This window comes from Phalacrocorax carbo, chromosome 5 (assembly GCF_963921805.1).
Source record: "Phalacrocorax carbo chromosome 5, bPhaCar2.1, whole genome shotgun sequence".
Classification (NCBI taxonomy): Eukaryota; Metazoa; Chordata; class Aves; order Suliformes; family Phalacrocoracidae; genus Phalacrocorax; species Phalacrocorax carbo.
The window spans coordinates 56,297,189-56,320,608 of record NC_087517.1 but is presented as its reverse complement, the minus strand read 5'-3'; the positions used below and the strand labels follow the sequence as shown (position 1 = coordinate 56,320,608).

Sequence of the window (23,420 nt, the reverse complement as noted above, 5' to 3'; positions counted from 1 at the left end):
TCTCTCCAGCTAAGGGAAGTACCCTGTATCTTCACCCAGAGCAGCAGGAAGGCTCCACTAACTCTCCTGGGCAGCTGTATCGTACCCAGGCAGCTGGATCACAAGTTCTGAACTACCTGGAGCAGCCCTGGTGCTCAGCTACGTGGTAGGAGACCTAGACTTCCTGAAAGTTTCGCTCCCACCCAGGCACAGTCCTGTAGCATTGCCCCAAATGGTAAACTCACCTGATGCTTCCACAGGACCATATTCCTCCTGGCACCACACTCCTATCTCTTCAGGCACACACTGTGGGACCTCATCCTCCCAATGCGTTGCTCGACATCACGGTTCGTAGGGGTCTGCTCCCCTGTGAGGATCTACCCCTGCCAGTGCCTTGGCTCCACTGCTCTCACACCTGGCCAGGCACCCAATGCCCTGCAGCATACCGCCTGCTGAGCAGACCACCTGTGTGCCCTGGGGCACACGAGTTTCCCGAGGGTGTAGTTCTGGTCATCAGCGGGGTAAGGGACTGACTGCCTTAAGAAGAACAGTTTACTTAAGCTAGCCTGTGTTATTTACAGGAAATAGAATCTTTAATAATGCACGTAGTTGAAATATATGTGCTTAACAGTAGAATCACAAAACACCATTACTCTTTAACAGGATTGCCAAATGTTACAGGCAGTAAATATGGTATACTGCTCTCTTCCTCTATCCTCAGGAGTACCTTCAACACCTGGATCTGACCTTACTGCAAGCCCAGGACCTGTCCCTGGGTAATCCCATTCCTGACAGTATGCCACAAGGTAATTATTGACATGGTATTCCTGTGAGACAGACCCTGTAACCACCCCTACCCTTCCCTCTTCTGGCAGGGTCAGCTGCTGTCAGCACCACTGGATGGGTAAATGCCACAAGCACAGCACAGCCTGCTTTCAGCCCCGCTAGAAAACCACTGCTGGAAAAGACACCGTACAGGTCATGTTCAGACCAAAACACCCCAGCACCATGAAATGCAACTGTGTAAGCTTCAACATGACTGTGCTCCAAACCACTGTTACCCTTTGGCACCACGTACATAGTAGCATTACAATTGTAAACACCTCACCTGTTCACTGGGTTGGACCATCAGCTTTGACACTTCATCTCTAGGTGGCACCACTTGCAACATGTAACTTCTTAAAAACGCTGGTGTTTCCAAGCGCCATCTGCTGGTACTTTCATTATTTGCATATAGCTATTTCGGAACAATGGCTAGTTTCCATGGGCTTTTCAGTCAGCAATGCCTCCAACCCCAAAGACTCACAGCAACTTTTTAAGTATCATGAAAGTGGTTTATTGCATCTATATCCCAGAACACTTAACTATTATTGTGAGAGCCTGGCAAATAATCCAACAGCTGTCAGAAATGAAAGCAAGCATTTTGACAGCATATGGAGCCTGGCAACTTAGGATGGACCAAACAGTAGCACTTTAGAGTTCAACAGGACTGCACTGCTTTTCTTTTAAAACTGCCTTAATCACAAGTCTACATTTAGCTTCATAATCAGGGCAGAGGAACCCTGTGCTTCCGCAAAATTAAATCCAGAAGTTGCCAGGCTCTACTGGTTATGATCTAGAAAGTAGCTACTACACTATACAAAAATGTTAGGTCTTATTTAAATTTACTTTTTAATATACCAAAAGTTAAGTAATGCACCAAGACCTAGAAGCAACAGTAACAACAGCTCAAAATAACTCCATTTATAATTTTCTCCTAAAAAACGAAAAAGCCACCAGTCTATTCTCCACATTCCTCCAGCAGAAAGACGACTCTCAAGGTCAAAGCTATTCAGAACCTGGACACACGACCCCAGCAACAGTAACTATTCAGCAGCCCTAACCCTTTGGGTGTAGGGAAAACCACTTCAGTAAAGACATAATATCTGAGGAGAGCTAAACTGTTGTCTGTATTTACCCAAATCTCAAAATTATTCTTAAAATACTTACAAATGACAGCAACAGTTACTGTCAGAATGTGGGTGAGGTCTGCTTAAGCTTTCTGCACAAGGAACAGATTCACGTTACCTGCAATGATTCCATCGACCTCTCCAACTTTGTTTCCCTTTTTCCTCCCCTCCCCCTACCTAATCCTTTCTGCCTTTTCTAAATTTCCAGTTCTTCCATCATTGTTTTCTTCCCCAGTTCTTCCTGCAGGATACACAGAGGCACGGCCCCACATGAATAAAATACATTTGCTGTGCATGACTAGATCTCTTCACAAACTTGAGTCTATCAGATCAAAAATCTGCACAGTTTAGGCGCAGACACAGACCGTGCAGCTGGTCTATAACAGCAACCACCACTACCCAGATCTGACACTGCACGATAGCAATGTGGAAACCATGGCCACACGTCTGCTTCACCTTGAAAACTACCCATTTACATGCAGTATCCTGAAAGGGGCAAAAGTTTGTAAGACACCAACCATTTAGAGACAACACAACCTTAGTTAATGAAAATTTATTCTTTCAGTAAGTCATAGCCAGCTCTTATGCGACCAGGGCAGAAGCTGTCGATGATTCACTAAAAAGAGAGAAGAGAAATATTATTGCAAAGGCAGTTTTTCAAACTAGTTGCCAAAAATACTGCTGCAGGTCAAAGCTTTAACTACCAGTCATGAGCTCAATCGCTACCTGTTTAAACCTTTTTATGGCATAAAGAAAGACTTCATCCTTCCTTTTAAACTACAAATACTAGAATATCAGCACAAAACCACATATTCCAAAACGCGGCTAGTTGCAACTGAGTCTTCAGAAAAAGAGCTCACCCTGACATCTATGGGAATTCTCCTATTTTGGCTAAACTTTCCTAGAGAAAAACTAGAAATGACTTTCATTTTTGCCACAGCTAAGCCATTTCTCAATTTTTTTTTAAGTAACATGAACTATAAAAGTATCTGAATGAGAACAGAGACTGCAGTTTGTATGAAATATTATAAAAATTATCTATTAGTGACTTCACTTATTGAGAATTATTTTTTTCCAAGTGTCATGACAGTCATTTTACTCAGCAATAAGTTCCATTAATTGTTCAGTTAATATTTTTTGAAAATACCTATTATTTGCTGCCTGGTATACCTATAACCCTGATCATAATGCACACATTGCCCTTTGAATAACAGCCCCAGCATATTCTTTACAAAACCTAGAAGACCCCGGTGAAAACAGTAACGTAAGAGAAGACTTACTACTTCCAGTTGGGCGGCAGCACTCTCTTGGTTTTGTAATAGCGAGCCAACCTATGGATTCTGCTTTCGATCAGAATCAGGCGGAACTTGGCATCTTTATCCTTGAAAAGAAAGTTATGTTACAACCAAGCACTACTTCACCTTCTCACTGATGTGTAATTCAGACGAGCTTTAGTAAAGTAAAAAAATCCACAGCTACTGCTACAAACCCCACACTCCCATTACCAAAGTCTGACGAATCCCGTAAAATCAGAACAGGACCAGAAATACAGGGTTTAAATAACGTTTTTAAGATCCTTTTCACAGATAAAGACCATTATCCTTTATCAAGATGTCTCCCCAGACCTCTAAGTTTACTCAAGGGAGGGGCTAACTGGAAGTATACACTAAGAGTCTTTGATTCACCAAGTTGTAAACAAACTACGGTATTATTTGAAAAAATAAACATAGAGCATTTTCTACTTAAACTAGCACTCACCTTTCTGTTTCTCTCAAGATGTTTTCGAACAGCAACAGCTTTCTTGATCAAGTGATAAAGATCCTCTGGAAGGTCTGGGGCCAGTCCCTTTGATTTAAGGATTCTCAGTATTTTGTTGCCAGTAACAAAGCGAACCTGGGCAACACCATGGGAATCCCTCAGGATCACACCTGAAACAAACATTTACATCTCACACTGAAAAGGAAAGCTTTACACAAACAAATCTTGTGACACCAACCTTACAGTTACAAGACATCCAAAGAAGGTCTTCTCTAAATTAAAAACCTTTCTGGTGGAAACTGTGAATAAGTGGTAGAAAGTGAGAGAGCAAAATACAACTCACAGAAGCTGAAACGCTTTACCAGATAGTTCTTAACAGACAGCTAAGGCACCCATCACATTTAGGCAGGTAACATATGTAGTGCTACATTATTATTGGGACATTTTCAACAGGGTTCATTAAAGCTAGGTATTAAATCACCCTTTTCTCTACGGTTAACAAAGATGTCATAGACATCTTTACTCTAAAAAAATGTACTGTACCATAGGGATCATTAATACTCGCAGGATTACAATAAAATAAAAAAACACACCCACCAGAAGTTCACACAGCACATAACTACACTGCATAGCTTGTGACCATATGAAGTTGGAGCATGCATACACTTAAGCAGAGCTTTTGGGGTGGGGGGAGGGTTAGTGTCCAAACTACCGAGAACTCGTCTATTACGCAGCTACAGTGCCTGGCTCAGTAAGCTCCTAAACACAGGGCTGCTGATACTGGAGATGAGATGTCCAGTTTTTCTCCAAGAAAACTAAACTTCCCCAGAACACCTGTCCGTGGCCGTTCCTAAGGACATGTTGTAAGATTAAACAGATGCTTCACATCTTCTGCTTGAAAAAATAAAACAAAACACAACCCTCCCCCCCAATACATCACCAAGTATGCTTCTTGCAAGAACGAGATACATTTTTTATGGTATCCACACAGTGAATACACAGGTACCTCAGAAAACCTGTATTTTCTTGGCATATTATTTAACATAGGTTGAAGGAACAATTACATTATTACAATCAGAAAAATGTGTTTTGTCTGTTTAGGAGTTTTATTAATATGCCTTACCAATTTGTGAGGGGGTCAAGCCTTTTTTAGCCAACTTGTAGATTTGTTCCTTTACATCATCAGATGTAAGTTTCAGCCACTAAAGAAAATTAGAAAAAAAGAAGTCAACAACTCACAAAACCTGCTTAATACAGAGGCATAGGCTAGCTTTGAGAAAGCTTTTTAGAAATGGTAGAAACAGATGCTTTGTAGTGTTTGAAAAAACAATCAAGAACTGAAATTGTACTTCTAATGACACAGAAGCTTTTTTACATATTATAAACCTACAGTGCTAATGAAATATGGTGGGGGAAGGCAGAGTTGAAGGAAAAAAGTCCATATAGCCTCCAACCAGCTGCTTTATCATGAGTTTACTTTGACTGACACAGTGCAAGTATGAACACAAATTTACAGAGGAAAAAAGAAAATCACTGCCATGGGGAAGGAACTCTTTAAAGAGGCCTTTGACAGAAATGCAAAATTAAGACTCATTTAGCCATCTTTTAGTAAGGCACATACAGAGACTAGCGAAAAATCAGACTTTAAGCACACAAATTAAATTAAGACAACGCCAACAAGACAGGTAATCCTTGCTCGTTCAACAAGGTACAAAAGCTCCTAGGTTTTTTTTGCCTTTTTAATACTGTAACATGAAATAGAAAACCAGAGCGAAAAATATATTTGGAATTGCTCTATAGATTACAATTCAAAACAGAATACAAATAAAACTAAGCAAAAAAACGCACTTTTTTTTAAAGTATAGCATTTGAGCATCCTAATCATTACCAAACTGTTTAACCATCAGCAGCATCTCAAGCAGCTTCACGTTATTTTACTTTGTTGTATCTTTTTATTTTCATGATTTGTGCTTCAGTTTTGTGTTTCCATTTAACCATTTTTCAGTACACACTTTTCCATACACAACACAAATTGATCTTTCCGCCAACACATTTTCCAAGACATAGTCCTGCAAAGCAAGATTGATTAAGCAGCTGCTGGTTTAGCTGACAGGTAAGCCTTTTAAGTGCAAGTACCCTGAATGAACTAAGGGCATGCTGACATTACCTAAGGTGGTGCTCTGACCAGTGAATTACTGTTGCAAACAGATTAGGAAAGAACCGGTTTATTCGACAACAGCAAAGGCCAAACTCGAGCATGAAAAAACCTAATTTAATATCTAGAAATTATTAATATACAGACTAAATCCAACTAAAGTAGTACTTAAATAAAGGGAGGTACAGAGAGGAAAATAGACTTTCTTGCCCAACAAATCATCGGGCCAGGAAACGATACTTGCTTTCTCAGTATCCTAAAGACCACAGGCATTTTACCAGGCCATAATTTAAAAGTGACGACGCAAAATAAAATATTACAGGTCTCTCCGCTTCTCTCCTTTTCCCGAGCGCTGGGACGCTGCGCTCCGGGCAGCGGAGCCCGCACTGGCCGCCACAAGGCGGCCGCCCAGGCCTGTCCCAGCGCGCACCGGGCGGGGAAGCTACTTACGGTAGGGACGCTGCGTCTGTAGGGCAAGGCTGACTGGGACAAGCCCTTTCTGTGGGAGGAAGCAGAGGGATCACACGCTACACGGAGCCGGACACGGTGACTGCCGCCCTAACCCCACCACAGCCGACCCGGCCTGCAGGGCCGAGGCCCGCAACCTCCCTCCTCGCCCGGAGACAGAGCCATCATCATCACGGCCGCGCCGGCACAGCACCGGGAGCCCAATCACCACAAACATGCCCTGCCCGGGGCCGGCCTAGGAAGCCCGCACTAGGCGGCGGTCCGAGCCTCTCTCCACCCTGCCGCCATATTTCCACAGCCACCAGCCTTCCCCCCCCCCCCCCCAAATCCCCATCCCCACGCACGCGGCGCTGCTCCCCTAGCAGCCTTTCTGCTGCCACACCCGTCCGCAGAGCCCTTTTAGCACCCGCAGCAGCGCCAAGCCGCCCCCGTACCCAGCCCCGACCGCCTACCCGGGAGCGTGCATGCGACCCATGATGGCGGCGACAGAAAAGAAGGAGCGCGGCGCGGCGAGTGCCTTTCCCGCCCTACTTCCGCAGGAAGAGGCGGCCCCGCACCTAGCCCCGCCCCGCGCCCGCCAATCAGGAGCGGTCACGCGCGGCCTCCCCGTTCCCGCCCCCGCCCAGTGACCACCAGCACACGGGTTGCGTTTTGGTTTATCCAGAATAGCGTTTAATGTACTCACAGGACAGTTACGGGGTCACATTTAACCCGCTGGGTACGGGCGCGGCCGAGGGCGACACTATACATCTTTATTAACGAGCTCGTTTAATGAAAGCATTTGGTTGTTACAGATACGGGGCGGGGGGAGGCCGTGGCGCGCAGCGCTGCCCTGGTCACAGGGTGGGCGGTGGGGGGGGGGCCTGCCGCAGGGGCACCGCGGGGGAGGCGGGCGCGGGTGGGGGCTGCGTGAGGTTCTTCTACACGACCCTAGTTGTAAAAATAGAACACAGAACTTTGATAAAAGATCGCACATGCTTCCAGAGACGGGCGGCTGTAGATCGTAAAAAGGCAGTAATAAAAATTTCAGTGCAAAGTTCTATGTTAACAGAGAAAAGGAAGAGGTCTCGCCCCAAGCTGTTACAAGGTCTGTACAGACAACTGCATTTCTGGCTGTAGGTCACATGTTGCATAAAAGGTTTGTTTTCTTTTCATCAGACAAGATATAAAAAGCTGTTAAAAGTACATTTTCAAGCTACTTTGTGTACTGGTAAATTTCACCTCAACTGAGTATTTTCCTCTTTCACTTTTTTTTTTTTTAAATGTAGTACTTTAAAGTCTTATTGCAAGAATTACTCTTTTCTTAATTGAGAATAGTGCAAAGAGGTGCAAGCTTCGTGCTGTTCCTCTACATATGAGGAGCGGCCAAGGCCAGATCCCATAGACAAAATAAAAACCATGGCCATAAAAAGCTTCAGCCAGTGAATATTTCGAAGAGTAAGGGAAAGGCACAAAATGAGTTAAGCTATGAAGAAGATTAAATCAGAAGTCAGGACGAGTGCTAAGAATAATACAGTACTATACATTTTTTTCCCAGTCCAGACAACTGTTAAAACTGCAAATCATTTCTTAAATGATTTTAGTTTATTTGTATTTTGTGCTGTAAGACACTGTGCTTTAATAGCAAACTGCAAAAAAGGCAGTACATATTGCTTTCATTTTATTTCACAACGGAACGTTTCACAAAAACAGTAGTCTACTTTCCTGTGTTTAAGTGACTTGTGATTCTAGTGATGGAATGGAGTAAGTCTCAAAAGCATCAAGTGAGCAGGAAATATACCTAAGTTAGTTATAGTTTATTATTTACAGGCTATATACTAGATTAAAAATACAAAGAAGATGCCTAATAAAACTGGGATTTGGGATTTGTTAGTGCCCATTAGTATCAACCCAGTTTCTAACATTCAAGATATTCTTAGCTTTTTATTTGTAATAATTATATGAAATTGGACCATATATTTTAGGCACCAGGAGATTCAAGTTTACTTCTCTCTTCTGTAGTGAAGGGAGATTGGTCAGTAGGAGGGGAAGGAAAAAATCAGATTATGAAATAGGTTTTTAGTGTTGGGTAGATAGAAGGCTTTCTCTGTATTATGTTATGTTCATAGTTGCATATTGTACTTCAAAATTTTACTCTAGTCATAGTCAGTGGTGATAGTCTGTCTTGCTTCGAGATTTAGTTCTAAAGAAAAGTGCAACTTTAACCTATAGCTTTGTTTAGACAGAACACGACCAACCTAAGCACCCAGTAAGGTGAAGAAAAAGGCTACACCTGTAGTGCAGAAACACCTAATTAAGTAACTAGTGGTATTAATGGAAGATAATAAGTCACATATGTACTCCACTTTCACAATACAGTTCCATTCTAATGTTCCTTGGAATTAAGTATTTTTAGTGGACTTAATTCTTTCTGGGATTGAGAAAGAACACTGCTGTGAACTGTTAAAAAAAAAAACTTGGACAGTGTTTGAATCAGTTCCACATTTTATCACTGCAGTATTTATAAGTTCTAGAAATTAAGACATTTCAAAACACTGAGCAGCTGGGCACATTTCCTACGGCACCACATTCAGCCAGCCTTCCTTTAGTTTTTGGAGCTCATGGGTGGAAGACGGGTAGAAAAAAAAATTAGAAAAGTTGCACTAACTGTGACGATCAGTGTAAGTGATGTTATTTGTGAAGAGCACATCTCAGGAAAAGACTTCCAGTAGGACCTGCAAGTTATCAAATACAAGAACGTTCCCCCTATTTAAGGAGCTGAAAGTTATTGTATACATACTTAAATACCAGAAATGAGGTAAAAGAGAAGCATTTGAATTATAAGGCACCATTATTTACAACTTCCATTATTGGCATTCACTCCAATAAGTATTAGAAGCATGAATTTGGGATTAACTGCAATGCTACAGAATTTTTCCAGCCCTTCAACCTTCATGTCTACAGGTGTGTGAAGCCACCAAAATTTTACCTGTCACTGCTTCTGTGATGTCTAGTTAGTAGTGGGAATGTAAGCCTAAAAATACGGCATTTCTTTGATGTTCTCCCGCATTGTGCCATGGATGACACCACAGTTAAAAATTAAAAGCAAAAATGCACTATATCCACAGGCCTAATGATTAAGTTATGGTTTAACCAACCAGCATGGTCAAACTGTTCATCTCACTTTCACGGATGGTTTAAAAACCCCTTCCTTTACCCACAGTTCAAACACTTAAATGATGCTTAAACATTGCATAAGCATAAAACAGGTTTTCTAGAAATCCTCCAGATTAGGCTACATGAACATTGGTCCAACATATCTGTTGAAACACAGAGTCTCTTGTTTTAAGATGTGCAAGTTCTCTTCAAGTAGGAAGATGCAAAAAGCACAAGTGAATACCGTTGTTCTGGTCTTACTCAGGTGTAGAAATGAGTTCACAGATAGGGTACAGCAGTTAGTCGATACCAGTTAACAGTCTCCTTGCTCAAGTTGAAATCCTTTAGTGAGAGTGTTATCCCACCCAGGAAAAAGTTCTCACGTAACGATTCTGCACTGAGCACACTTAACTGAAGTTCCCTCTGTTTCAGCGTCTCCATGCTATATCCACTGTACACAAGCTAGAAGGTAAGAAGTCAAGCATTTTTTGGTTATCCAAATCAAGTTATACAGATTGCCCTTTCCTCTGACTGCCTGAGCCACTGATGGACATTGTAACTGCACATTACAACCATTCACTATGTTTGTTTCTCAGAGATGGGCTGAAGTACATCCAGATTTTATTTTGTGTTCCAAGTGTTAAGTGTTTAAAAGGGCCAGTGTTTTCACATGGAAGTACTATTTCCATGCCAAGGCTTCTGAATTCATTCTTCTCCACATTATGAATCAGTGAATCCAGGGCAGGGGGATCTTTAGTTTTAAAATTCCTTTCTTTCTCCCCATTGCTCCTCAGAGTCAGTCTGAGAAATTTCTGCTTACTTGTAATAGTACATTTACCTACTCAGATGCTTTGGGGCTTTTTAGCATGGTTTTAGCATGCTTTTTAGCCACCCCACCCCCCCACCCCCCCCCCATTTTTTTTTGTCTTTTAAAACAGGGCACAAAGTTTTTTCATACAAGTTCCCTTTCCATTTACATATCTTTGCATATTTTTTTTAGACAATGTTTTAATTACAGCTTAGAAAAAGAAAACATAGCGAACCATAGGGAGTTACTAGATAAATTTTAACTTGCCATTTCATTGAAAGTTGGATTTCTTGTCTTCCGGGAGATTTTGGTTTTGCGTTTGGATGTTTTGTGTGTATCTGGAAGTAAGTATGTTTTTACATAAGGATTTGGATCTGCACCATCTTCTGTAACCTACAATCCAAAACCAAGACAATTTAGAAAACCAGTTAGTGCACACCTATCGAATATTTATTTTCGAGTATCTAGACTTTGCAATCAAGCTAACCAAAAGCAGCAGTTCAGTTGGCTGTTGGAAAGTTTGGAGGAAGAGAGAGAGTTCCACCATTCCTGCATCAACCTAAGTCAAGGTAATCGACAAAATGGAAACAGTTTTTGGCAGTGAGCTCAGTGTCTCTACTTACCAGGTCTTTAATGTGCATCACCATGATAAAGAGTGTGCTATTTCTATATGATATGGATAACTTCACTTCTCCTCCCACTTTGCCTGAGGTAGGACTTGATGGACCTGCATCTGAAAAAAATATACAATTATTTCCTCTGTAATATTTGTACATTTTCATCAGTACTACACTAATTATATGTGGAAGAAAAATTATAAGCCTTAGACCAAGTTCAATTTCTGATTTTATTTCTAGTTCTCTAATAAAAGGGCAAGGCCATAGGTTTTAAAGATTTTTGCATTCTCTTGTAAGAACCAGCTTGGAGGTTTAGAGTGAAAACTTGAATAATTTAGTCAAGTCATAAGCAAGCTTAGGTGATCACATATATTGTTGCAATTTTTGGTAGGTGTTATTTCCTTGAAACTGTATGCAGGCACATTTGGAAAGACAGTGATGCAAAGTTTTCAAATGAGGGAAAACTACAGTTAATTAAAAAAGGATTTAAAAAAGATCACATTGTAAAGGTGATGGTCATCCATCATATAAACCCCCACCAAAAAGCAAAAGTAAAATTGCCTACCTGTAGGTCTGGCTATTCCATCTATTCCTTCCACTTTGTCATCACGAAGTAATGGATGGAAAAAAGTATAAACAAGGTCACACTAAATTTGGAAGAAACATTACATATTAATTTAAGTGTTAACAAGCACCAAATTCTGAAAGCTTGCATCGGGTTTGCTTAAGTTATTTGAACTCACTTCTGCCACCTCTGAAGAACTGTTCATCAGACTCTGTATGTAGCTGTTGAGCTCCACTTTTCTTTTAGCTGCTACATCTTTTATGTGTGTTCTTCCCAGAACCATCTTATTAGGAAAGCTACAAGGGAAGAATAAGATAGAGTTTTATAAGATAGTTTTCAGTTAATTTCTCTGAAGTAAGTACAGTTAGATCTCATCGTCATTTCCATCCTGAAGTGCTGACGTCCATTTTTAAATGTCAATCATAAGTGGACATTATAGAAAGGCAAGCAAACACAAGTAATTGTTGTAAGCGATACAACACAGAGACTAAAGACACCAAGTTGCTCCTCTGGCTCTCCTCTTTAAACCTTCGAGACAACAGTTTTCTCCCTTAATTGCCAACTTTGAGGTCTAGTTTGCTCCTCAGCAGTTTTGTCTCCATTTCAAGCTACATCTTCCTCCACCCAGCTAGAAGCAGTTTTGTTGCTTCCATTACAATAGTGGTAAGTAGGTAAGGAACATACCCTGGTAACTTCCAAAGAGGAAAGAGAATGCCAAGTTTGTTGTGGAGCTCTTGGAACTCATCAAATGTTCGGAAGACAAATGTTGGCTCAGCTTGCCCTTCTCTCAAAACTCTCACTACGTAGATCTGCCCAAAACACACACAAAAAAGATGAAAGTAGTAAGTGTTACAGAACTGACTTAACAATATAATTTTTGTAACAATTAACTCTTTCTGCTTTGCTAATCCTTCTCCTACATACCTATCCCAGTAACAGCGTTTGCATTTTATAGTAGAGTTAGAGTTATAAGTACCCCTACTGTAATGCAAGTAACATCACATGATCTTCCAATACCATAGATCCACATCTGACAACAGGACAAAGGTAGTTATGGCTAAACTGTCTGCATTCTCCCTTTTAAGCCTCATTGTAAGTTCATACTGTATAGCAGGTGTACAAGATTTTAACACATCAGTGCAGGATTACATCTAGACTTGTATCTGTAGGGCCAAAACTACCACAAAACTTTTTGGGTGCAGACTATGGAGGAAACTAATGTCTAATTTTTTTCAGTCTAAGTCTCTCAAGATTCTAAAGGATTCCACTTTTAAAGTGATAATTTGGTGGGCAGATGCAAGCGTACTGCATTATACAAAATGAATTTTTAAAAATACTGGGGATACAGTCCCAGGAAGTTATTCACATTATTACAAAAGGCAAGTGAAGGGGTGAGAAACTGCACAGAAAATTCAACTCGGTGGACTCATTTTATGGGCAGGTAAGTTAAATGTACATTTAAAAAACAAACGTACAACTGGGAAGAGGTTTAAAAATCTAGACAGAAGGATCTAACATTTAAACATCTTAACAGTTTCCCCGAAGATAAGAGGCTGTTTTGGCTTAGACCAGGAGTACCCAAATACATTTATAATATAGTGATTCAGTACAAAGCTCCTCACTTCTAGCATTATTCAGCTTTGTTCTACCTTCCCTAGCTGGTGCCTTACCAGATTAAGACATTTTCAGCAAATAGAACTTGGAAAAATATGTACGTTTGCATATGTCAATATAGCTCACTTTTTAAACAACTTGAGCAAAACCTAACTTTTGCTGGCTGTTCTAGGCCAACAAACAGCAGTAGTGAAGTAAAAAAAAAAATCTTGAAGATGGTTGCACATCTGCATAGGAATATGAATATTAATACAAGTCTTAAAGAATAACCCAGGTCTATCAAAATCCTGAAGGCAAATTGTAATGTTTGCTGCCTCTAGTAAGACAGACTGGGAATGTAGGTGCATTAATAAAGGAAATTATGCTTTTACTAAGGAGGAGGAAATACAACATTAATGGAAGGTCTGGACAAAACCAGGAAGTGCTTGACTTAATGACTCCTATTCAGAAGGAGCCATTTTACAGAAGGTAGCTATATCAGCACATAAACATGACTCAAATACCTTTTTTTAAAATCGTCTCCACCAACACTACTTCTGTCCTTTCTGCTTCCTTCTAGATCCTTTTAAAGAAGTGTCTTCATTTGAAGAATATTATTGGATGCTAAAAATAGCAATCTGTACTCTAACAGTCTTGTGGTTGGTTTACCCTGGCCAGCAACTAAGCACCCACACAGCTGCTTGCTCACTCCCACCCCCTCACCAATGGGACAGGGGAGAGAATAAGAGCAAAAGCAAGAAGACCTGTGGGTTGAGATGAAGACAGTCCTTGGGAGGAGAGGTGACGCAAAGACAATCTCTCACCACCTCCCACAAGCAGACCTGTGCTCAGCCAGTCCCTAAGCAACAGCCATCTTGGAAGACAACATCCTCCCACCCGCTGCTTTCTTCCTCTACCCCCAGTTTTTATTGCTGAACCTGACATTATACTCTATGGACTACCTCTCTGGCCAGTTTGGGTCAGCTGTCCCTGCTGCATCCCTTCCCAACTCCTTGCCCACCCACAGCCTACTCACTGCAGGGGCAAAGCAGAAGAGAGAGAGAAGGCAACACCCAAACCAATGGTGTGTTATCAACATGGTTTTAGTTAAACCTCTAAAACACAGCACTGTGTGGGCTGCTGTGAAGATAGATAACTCCATCCCAGCCAGAGCCAATACAACTCTTTCTCCAGGAAGCAAGCAAGCAGGCCTATTCTCGTCTAGATTTCAAATATGGATTTTGTTTTTACTTTCAAGTCATCCACAGTGGGGCTTAGTTTTGGGTGTCAACACTGGTGTGGGTTTCCAGGTTCCCATTATAGTCAATGCAGTCAAACTACAGAAAACTCTACAGCTCATCCTAAATCTGACATTAGTGTCCAACTGAATGAGGAAGTATCTATAGCTGTATTTACTAAATCCGTCAATAAAGGGAACCTAGTTATCCAACTCAAAGCTACCTACTTAAGGCTAAACAAGACTAATTTTCTGTGATTAAGTACTGAACTTAAGGCAAGAAGGAGCATGTATATTATTGGAATCAGTATCAGTATCTTCACTGAGTGGAAACAGATTCCACATACTTACATAATGTTTATCTGGGTTATATCTCTTCTGATATGTAAACACAGACACGTGTTTGATTCGGCCATCCTGTTTAAGTGAATATGTTTTAGCAGAGAATGAGAGGATGGGTTCATCATTAGAAGGTAGACCTGAGAAACGCAGCTGAGCTAAATTGTGAATGAAGAAATTAAACTTTGTGGCAACACTTCCCAGACTGGATTCAATCAACCTAGAAAAGAAAAAATCATGTCAAACACTACAGTGCATGTTAGACTGCACAAAAGTAGTTCTGTCAATGAATCAGACTTAAGTTTAAGAACAATAAAAAACAATTTCTTACTGGCAGAGAAACAGTTTTTAAACTAAAAGCGATCAAATGCTATTTATGTAGTCCAATCAGCATTTAACAGAAGATTCGGTATCCAGACTTTGGAATAGGTTATCATCCAAGTAGTGAAGTCTTCCCAGAGTTGGTAAAAAAGTTACACGCATACTACTGCAGTTTCCACCATATATTTAAAATTAAGTACAGTAAGACATTTTGTAACGCATAGCAACAACTCCTCACACTATATACACTGCCCTACTTGCTGCACTGGAGCATCATCCCTCCCTCCCCAGTGTGCAAAAGCACTTCCTGAAAGAGAGAACTTCCTTTACATGCATTAGAAGGTTCCCATCATAGATATTGCTATTAAGCAATTTAGGATGCATTCAAAATGCAAGTCTCAAACAGCCAAAGAGGATTACCTGCTCTCAGTACTTAGACAGAATTTTTGCACAAGGTTATTCTTAAAGACAAAGTATTGCACAAGCATTACCCTTAGATGAAACTGATTTTATGTAGTTCACTGGTTAACCGATATTTTATGATTGTACAGTGTAACTATTCAACTTCTACAGGCATGTTTGTGAATGTCCTTAGTACACCTTTTCATAGCAGAAAGCTCCCATTAAGAGGATGATGCTGGTAGATATTTTAGTTTTTATTTATCCAATAATACCTTGTAAAGAAAATGGTGGCTTCGGCATCTGTTGTTTGGGGCTGGAGAGCATCCTGGACATACTTCAAGTCCTGAACCCCACTTAGTTCTGGTAAGCCAGAAGAAAGCATCTGCAGGAATTCACAGTTTTAATCCAATAAACCAAATATAATTTTACATTGAAATGATTAAAACTTAGGCCATCAAATTCATTTGAAGCTGCACTAACTCACTAACTGGCTAGCAGTAGCCAACAGTTATTTACAATCAGCAGTTATTCCTTTCACCACTTCTGCTGAGTTACAAGCAGTTAAAACACTCTGCAGTACAATTTATGGTATATTCTAAGTTTCAAATTCTCAGGAAACAGGTAGGTAGTAAAAAAAGCTTAAAAGAAAGATCTAAATGCAACCTTCCTAAAAAGTACTTCTGATGATTTTGGCTTTTAAAAGCATGCATTAAGAGTTTCTGCAGCATAGAAAGCATAGCATTTAATACAATCCAACATGAGAGATCTATCAAGTTTCAATTGAATTTAATAAAATTATTACCAATGAAAGTAGGTTAAGAAAGAGGTTTGCATGTTTTCTTATCAGATTGTAAGCTTGACAACAGAGATCCACGAACAACTGAAAGCGAATAGTGGGTTTTTCACCACCATTAATGACATAAGCCATATCTGATGTTAGCACAAAAGGAGCTCGATCCCTGTTCAAAAAGCACAGAATTCATAAGTTAATTATAAGGTCTATTCACTTTTTCATGTGCTTCCTCCTCCCCTCCATCCCCACCCCAAGGAAGTGGTGTTAAATAACCCATTAATGTCATTTTACTTTTTTGGGTTGGGTTCAGCTGCTTAGTGCTACCTCAGATTCTCAGCACATTCACACGGTACTGGACCTACACGGAATCTCCTGGAACAACACTTGGATGCAAGGTTACCTTACAGTGCCTTCTACCCCTCACTTCTGGATGCCATAACATACCATGGCTTATTATGTATATAACAAACACAATGACTACATTATCTCCTGACTATAACATAACTCCTCTGTCCTGGATAATATACTATCTTCCCCTACACAGAGGGGTAGTAAATACAAACTTGCTGTTCATTCTTTTCTATAATGTTGACATTCACTACTGTTTTTACGAGCCAGAGTCTGTTATTTGTTTCACACTCAGATATTCAGATGAGGTAAAGGTTTTGGCACTCAATTTCTCATTAATTGATAAAGTTTACCTAAAAAGCACACAACACAACTGCATGAACACAGCTAAAAAGATGAAACTACACTACAGTTTTATCCAGTATTCCTGGAAAAGTATGACACCAAGATTTGTTTTAGATATCAGGCTACCAAATGTCAATTAAAAGTCATATTAATCTTTTCCTGGACCAAAATATTTTACTTTCATAACTATTGTAAAGAAATTCCCATTGAGATTTGCCAAGTGTGTATAGCACAAAGTTCTTAAGGAATAGATGCAGTTTTGAAGCATGGAAGTTAAATGATGTTTAGGATACCAAATTCTTTATTTCTATCTACCAGTAGCTAGAACAGTAAATTTATTTGAAAGCTATGCCTATGTGCTTTGACTTCAAACAGTTCCAGAGATCAGAATAAGGAAAGAGGAAACTGAAGCCTTCTCAAAATTAATTCTATATAGGGAAGTTTGAATGCATTCTGGAAACTCCGGTTAAACTGGAAGATATTGGCTTCATAATGAGAACAGCAGATAACAGGAATTTAACAGTTAAGGCTTAGCATTATAACGATTATGAAAATATACTAAAAATCACTACATTCTCTACATTGCTTAGCTACAGAAAAATACCTTTTAAAGCTGCCAAACATTTGCGCATGACCCAGAAATTTTCCAAAGTCAATGTGAAACATATGTCCTGTGTTCCGGAGCATTATGTTATCGTTGTGGCGGTCACAAATTCCCAATACGTAAGTAGCTACACAGCATCCTGCACATGAGTAAATGAAGTTCTCTGAAGCCTGGGAGGGAGAGAAGAAAGTAAATTGAGAAATTTTTCCAAAATAGTGTTCTCCAGACAGATATCTTAGCAAAAAATATTTAGAGATCACTCTTTGCAGCAAAAACAGTTCCTTTGTTTTTTAAGTAAATGAAAAAGAAAAGAAGAATTGAAGACAAATCACAAAAAGTAGTAAATATGTTAGCAGAGAAAAGGGTACAAGACTTATTTTCCAGTGTGATGTAACAGTGTTGTAGCTGGAAAAAAAAACCCAAAACAACATTTAATTTTTTTAATCCCATGTGCTTGTACAAGAATTGTGGTTTAGGAGCAATGGCCTCCTAAAAGCAGCCACCATTCCTCCCTATCTGAAATCTGAAGTACTTTTTCTTATTTAATATCCAAGAAAAACTCCTGATGTGAATCCTGAGAATCCATCTGACTCCTTTTTAGTTATATAAGGGATTTTCATTTGCTCTTTTTCAAGTATAGGAAAAATTAAGTTTCCTAAAGATATAAACCAGAAACTGGAATAAGAATTTCATTCTTTCGTAAGATGGTATTTATCCCTTTTAAAAGGTCTTCAAAGAACAACACTGAAAAAAGTTACCTTTTCATATTCCTCCTCTGTAGGATTATACTTTCTCAGCCATTCTGCCAGAGGTTTGTCTTTAAAAGAACCTGTCACTCCATATTCCACTTGAATTTTCCTAAGTGTATCTGAAGCAGGAACAAGCTCTACCATGCCTTGATATAAAATATAACAAAGTGTATTTAACCATCTCCTTAAGTTATACTGCATTTTCATTATTCAATAGAAACCTTCTTGACAGCAATGGATTTTATGATCTTAGACCAGATTCTCTCAAGACCCAGTTAGGTGTAAAAATAGTGCTATTAGTCTACTAAGCATTTCCGCAGACTACATTACGAAGCATACCATGAAACACATGTAGCAATCCAAGTTAGGCTTACTTTACTACAATTAGTTACGGTTACTAGAATGCACATATAAATTACTCTTTGAATAATTACTTTCTACTACCTAAACCAGTGTTGGTCTATAAGCAGTAAATGCAAAATATTTTCATGCTGATATTTCTCATACACTAATATTTAAGTAATCTAGTAACTTTAACTGCTATCAAGTGTTGAAACAGACCAGACTGTTGCTCCAGAAATAAGGCAGTAGGCTTTACATGTGGCTTCATTTTGGAGATACCATTTACTAAAAATATTTGTATAGCTAAATCGTAAAAGGAAAATGTTTATTTGATTAAGAGAATTTTACTTCTATCTTGGCAAGAGCTACTAAAGGCAAATGTGTAAATTACATCCATTTTTCTTTTTCACTTTAATCCTTCAAGTACTTTAGGAATACTAATATTAGCAGCAACAAAAAAAATATAAGATGCTATGCAGTCAAGTCACCATTCAAAGTAGGAAGAAAAGCCATCTGTTTCTCCAAAAAGCAAGTCTTACATAAATAGAAGCTTTTTGCTAGTTTTCCCAACGTAAATTTCCAACGTTCCCATGTATTTAAGGGTTTTCATTACACTGCTCTAGCATCTGACTGAAGAAATATCTAAGTTACTGCTTATTCTCTTACAGATTTTGTCGTTCCTATTGGCTAGCTCTAGAGAATTAATGAAACTAGCAGAAAGCATGTTCAAGGTGCAGGGTGGTATTTACACTCAAACTTCAGAGTTCTGTGACCTAGTTTCAAATCTAAAATATAGCTTCGTATTCCCAAGGAACTTTTACCAGCATGTGACACTAATTCTGGGGGGACAGCATATATGTGTGTGTGTGTGTGTGTTTTAAATTTTTCTTCTTTTTGCACGTTTCACTACATGAATGATACTTCCTGAGTCAACTGCAGCAGGTTCCAAATACTTTAGAATTTCAGTTTTGACTTGAATACTTTCTCTCACCACAACTAAACATTCAGAATCAGGATTGCTATGGAACTGTTATTTTCATGTGTGGCCATAAGAACATCATGAGAAACCTTAGCTTTTATCATTACTAATATTTACTACTTTGCACTACTGTTCAATGACAACAGAACACACAAGAATCTCAGGACTCAAGAGAAGAAACACATTTAAAAACAACTCAGCCATCTGGAAATTAAGAACAATTTAACTTGCTATACTCTTGAGCACTGAAGTTCCTTGCATGGAAGGCTTCCCGGCCTTCCACTGTTTCCCAGGCCTGCCTCTGCACAGAATTTTTTCACTATCAGTTTGACAACAAACTGAAGTGGGAGAGCAAAGGTTATAGGCAGCATCTGGTTTTGCACCTCTGTCTTTTCCAGTTGAGAGACACTTGAAGATAACCATCCGTAGATCCAGTCCCTCCTGCAGCCAGATCTTATCCATAATCTTAATCATTTGTAAAGCCAACATATCTTGTCTCAAATCTTCTCCAACCTTGAAAAGGAAAAATAGAAGTTAGAGAGACAATGTTTTCAGCAAAATTAAACTTCAGGTTTTAACTGCTTTACATTTCTAGGAAGCAATACATTATGCTGCTTACTTCCTCATAGCTACACAGTTAAAAAGAAAAATTTAGGCTACATTTAAGCTTTCACACGTGGTAGACTTACTTTCACATTTTACAACCTGTTGCAACATTGGTTTCTAGATACACAGGAGCAAACTCACAAAGTGACTAAGCTTAGTAGTCTATGCTAAAGTTAATCACTATTTCATTGGTATCAATTATCATTCAACTTTTTCTCCGATGCACACGTAAGGCCTACCTTAAACATCACATTAATTTCTTCTCCCAGAGGGTCTGCATTTATCAGTGCAACTTTCAGTGGTACTGCATTGGAGCTGAAGAAAGAACACGCCTACAAGTAGATTTAGTGTTAATTACTTGAGAAGGACTATTCCTGCTAGCCCAGGAAACAAGACGTTCTGACAATAAGCAGGTTTGACATACAATGTGTCTATTCAGACTTGCGATTGTGGTGAATACATGCTTCCTTTGACTAAAGAGCCCTTTGGCTGTTACTTGTTCAATTCTTGTACAGAAGCCAGTAGTGCCGCACAGTGGTGTTTTATATGTTTTGAAGAGAAGAGTGAATAAAACATGGATATTTTATCAGCAGCTTTTTTTGAAACCTAGAAGATGGTATTTTAAAAAAATGGTGTTTTGCATGTTTCACAGTATTTTCTCATTTATCTGCTTTCAGGTACATACTCATGATTTAATAGTTACAGTAGAGAAGGAAAGCAAGACAAACTGTCTCTCCACCCAGGATTCAGTCCAGTGTTCACAGACATTTAGGTACTCAGTCATGCATGATGATATAATCAAGATTCCGGCTGAGCACATATTGTCAAACCTTGCAGAGTTCTGGAAAAGTAATTCACCTGCTTCTCCTACATTATTACTTGCTGGACCTTCACAATAAAATTAGAGCTACTGTCTGCCCCCTGGATTCAGAACACAACCAGTAATGGGTTTCACCTGTTTCACACTATCTATTCACTGTTTGAACTTTATAGCCTTGGCTCAATTTTCCCTTTTGATTACTACTGCAATGTGACTTGTTCAGGAACTTTGATTAGTCCCTTGCTTCACTGTAAACAGGACTGCTGGTCTCAAAAGACAGGATCTGAAGAAATAAGTTATTACAGATGTTAGGTTTTTTTAAAATAGAAGTACCTTTGTTGGTTTTGCACAATTATTTGTATAAATTTTATCTTTGCCTAGTTAATTTCAGTGTCTTGTTCAATCAGAATTTAATTAAAACTCTCCCTGCCTTGAAAGCATAAAAAGCTTTCAAGCACCTCAACTTTGTTTCTATTTGTAAAAGCTTAGCCCGTATGTAATTTTTAGGAAAAGGTTTTGAAACTGTGAATGTTCAGTACCTTAATATTTAGCTCTTTTGCCACAAGACTGGGATTGAGAGGCAAACGGCATTTGTTCTTCAAGAAAAATAACTGCACACGTTCCATCCCATTTTGCAAGGCAGCCTGCAGACAAAAAATAAAAATTTCAGCTGACACTTTGCTAACTGGAGCATCTACAGAAAACTACTGGTCAAAGTTATCCTGAAGCCCATGTTTTAACTCCTCAGTGTCAAAGGAATGCTAGAAATTATAACTGCTGCTTTAGCTATTAAAAATACACAAGCCTAGCAGTACAATGCTAATATCACATAAGTTCGTGGTTTGTTTTTTTTTTTTTACTGAACCAGATAGATTCTATCAAACTAAGTTTATATTATTAGCATATAAACAGATAACCCATCTTTTGCATAATGGGATAATTCTTCAGCATAATCAATTTAAATCCAATTCCAGTTTAGTGTACACAGAAACCATCCTACTTTCTTCCCCTATCACCTCATACAATATTATGTTTCAGATGACAAATTTGACAAAAACATCAACTTCATTAAGCCAATAACTTGTTAAAATGCAGAGCAATAGATTCTTAGATCTTCCTATATGTTGTATATAACATCTTATTGAACTTCGACTAAAAAGGCAATTGAGTTGATTGTTTTGAGAGTATACTCAGTCTAATCTTCCTAAAGAATATTAAAAATATATACATACCTGCCGAGCAGATCCACTTGTTTGCTTTACTCTTTCTGCTACCATTCCAAAAAGCTGCACTAGTCTGGTCTGCTTCTCCAGCTCTTCCCTCAGCCTTTTTCCACAGACAGAAAGAAAAGCTCCAAGAATTTGCTCATACCTTACACCAAACTTTGTATCATATAGTGTATCCTTAAGCAGCCTGAAAAAAAGGTTAGATTACAATTAAGTTAATTTTCCAAAGGAAAATACTGCAAACAATACTAAGATGTTAAAATATTTTCATGAATTAGTACTATATATATATATCTGAAGTTACCGATGCACAGGATACAAAAGGCAGTAAGTTTGTGCCTCAGAGGCGCTATTTTTTCATAAAAAAACCCAGGATCTCCATTTTGTTTAGTCTCCAATCATAACACTCAATGTTATAAACTATGATATTATGAAAAAGTATGTTTTTCTGGAATATTAACCTTATAGTAAACATTACATGAACAATGGAACAAAGAACATCTTACCAATATAGGTAGTGTGCTATTCGAATGCTTCCCAGTGCCCGAGCCAAAAGAAATTTGACAAGAGCACTGTCAAGGTAAGTTTCATACTTCAATGCCTAAATACAAAGAAAATAAATGAGGTCTGGATTTAATTCTAAATTAAGACTGAGATTATTACCACATACCTATAGAACAGTCACAGAGTGATTATTTACTCAAATGTTTTTCCGTACTGTGCATTATGGTTCTTAAGTATAGAGGCATACAACATCACTTCTGCTACTAGTAATCATCAATTCCTTTGGGTTTTCAAGAGCAAAAAAATTTCAAACTTCAGTGTAAGCAGAGAGTCTTACCTGCACAAACTGAGGGAGGAAATCTGTTAACTCATCATCACTTAATGTCTCTATCCAATTGACAGCTCTATTTCTTACTTCCTGATCAGCAAACCTAGAAAGTCACCACAAGTCCACATTAAGTTTATTCTGTTCATGCAGGATTTTTTTCTTTTTGATATCAGCTAGATACAAAAGAACATATATAAAGTCTTAAATAGCTCAATAAAGGACCTACAAGTTTGAAGCCCTTCATTACCTAGGATGCAAACACATGTGTGTGTTTAGGACAAGCATACTAATCTCTCAAAACTTCAGTCTTGATAGCTTGGCTGTATAGCTTGCTCTCCTGCCACAAATTAGATTCCAGAATCCTAACCACTATTGCTATTCTTTCACTACATGACTTGGCTAAGCCTACGTGAATAGAGTAAGCACATGTTCTTCAAAATTTAAAGAAAA

At 39.0% G+C, this 23,420-nt stretch overlaps 2 protein-coding genes across 5 annotated transcripts in view; both read right to left on the bottom strand.

Moving 5' to 3' along the window:
• Window positions 1–2,465: 2,465 nt before the first annotated feature.
• Window positions 2,466–6,871, bottom strand: RPS13 (ribosomal protein S13). Its single transcript, XM_064452615.1, has 6 exons — window positions 6,762–6,871; window positions 6,292–6,340; window positions 4,810–4,888; window positions 3,687–3,856; window positions 3,209–3,309; window positions 2,466–2,544 (listed from the first exon to the last, which is right to left on the bottom strand). Exons 1-6 carry the CDS (start codon window positions 6,782–6,784, stop codon window positions 2,511–2,513), a joined length of 456 nt encoding a protein of 151 aa, XP_064308685.1. The 5' UTR covers window positions 6,785–6,871; the 3' UTR covers window positions 2,466–2,510.
• An 82-nt stretch (window positions 6,872–6,953) lies between these two features.
• The window catches only part of PIK3C2A (phosphatidylinositol-4-phosphate 3-kinase catalytic subunit type 2 alpha), a 78,736-nt gene continuing 62,269 nt past the window's right edge, over window positions 6,954–23,420 (bottom strand). For all 4 annotated transcript variants that reach the window (XM_064452607.1, XM_064452609.1, XM_064452606.1 and 1 more), the window contains exons 17-33: window positions 22,980–23,073; window positions 22,645–22,739; window positions 22,145–22,325; window positions 21,452–21,556; window positions 20,332–20,424; window positions 19,870–19,999; window positions 18,175–18,311; window positions 17,417–17,586; window positions 16,129–16,285; window positions 15,599–15,708; window positions 14,616–14,823; window positions 12,119–12,243; window positions 11,613–11,730; window positions 11,435–11,516; window positions 10,876–10,985; window positions 10,520–10,645; window positions 6,954–9,906 (exon numbers count right to left, since the gene is read on the bottom strand). In XM_064452607.1, coding sequence (XP_064308677.1) covers window positions 9,724–9,906; window positions 10,520–10,645; window positions 10,876–10,985; window positions 11,435–11,516; window positions 11,613–11,730; window positions 12,119–12,243; window positions 14,616–14,823; window positions 15,599–15,708; window positions 16,129–16,285; window positions 17,417–17,586; window positions 18,175–18,311; window positions 19,870–19,999; window positions 20,332–20,424; window positions 21,452–21,556; window positions 22,145–22,325; window positions 22,645–22,739; window positions 22,980–23,073 — 2,224 coding nt within the window. In that variant the 3' untranslated portion in view covers window positions 6,954–9,723. The remainder of the gene's footprint in view (window positions 9,907–10,519; window positions 10,646–10,875; window positions 10,986–11,434; window positions 11,517–11,612; window positions 11,731–12,118; window positions 12,244–14,615; window positions 14,824–15,598; window positions 15,709–16,128; window positions 16,286–17,416; window positions 17,587–18,174; window positions 18,312–19,869; window positions 20,000–20,331; window positions 20,425–21,451; window positions 21,557–22,144; window positions 22,326–22,644; window positions 22,740–22,979; window positions 23,074–23,420) is intronic.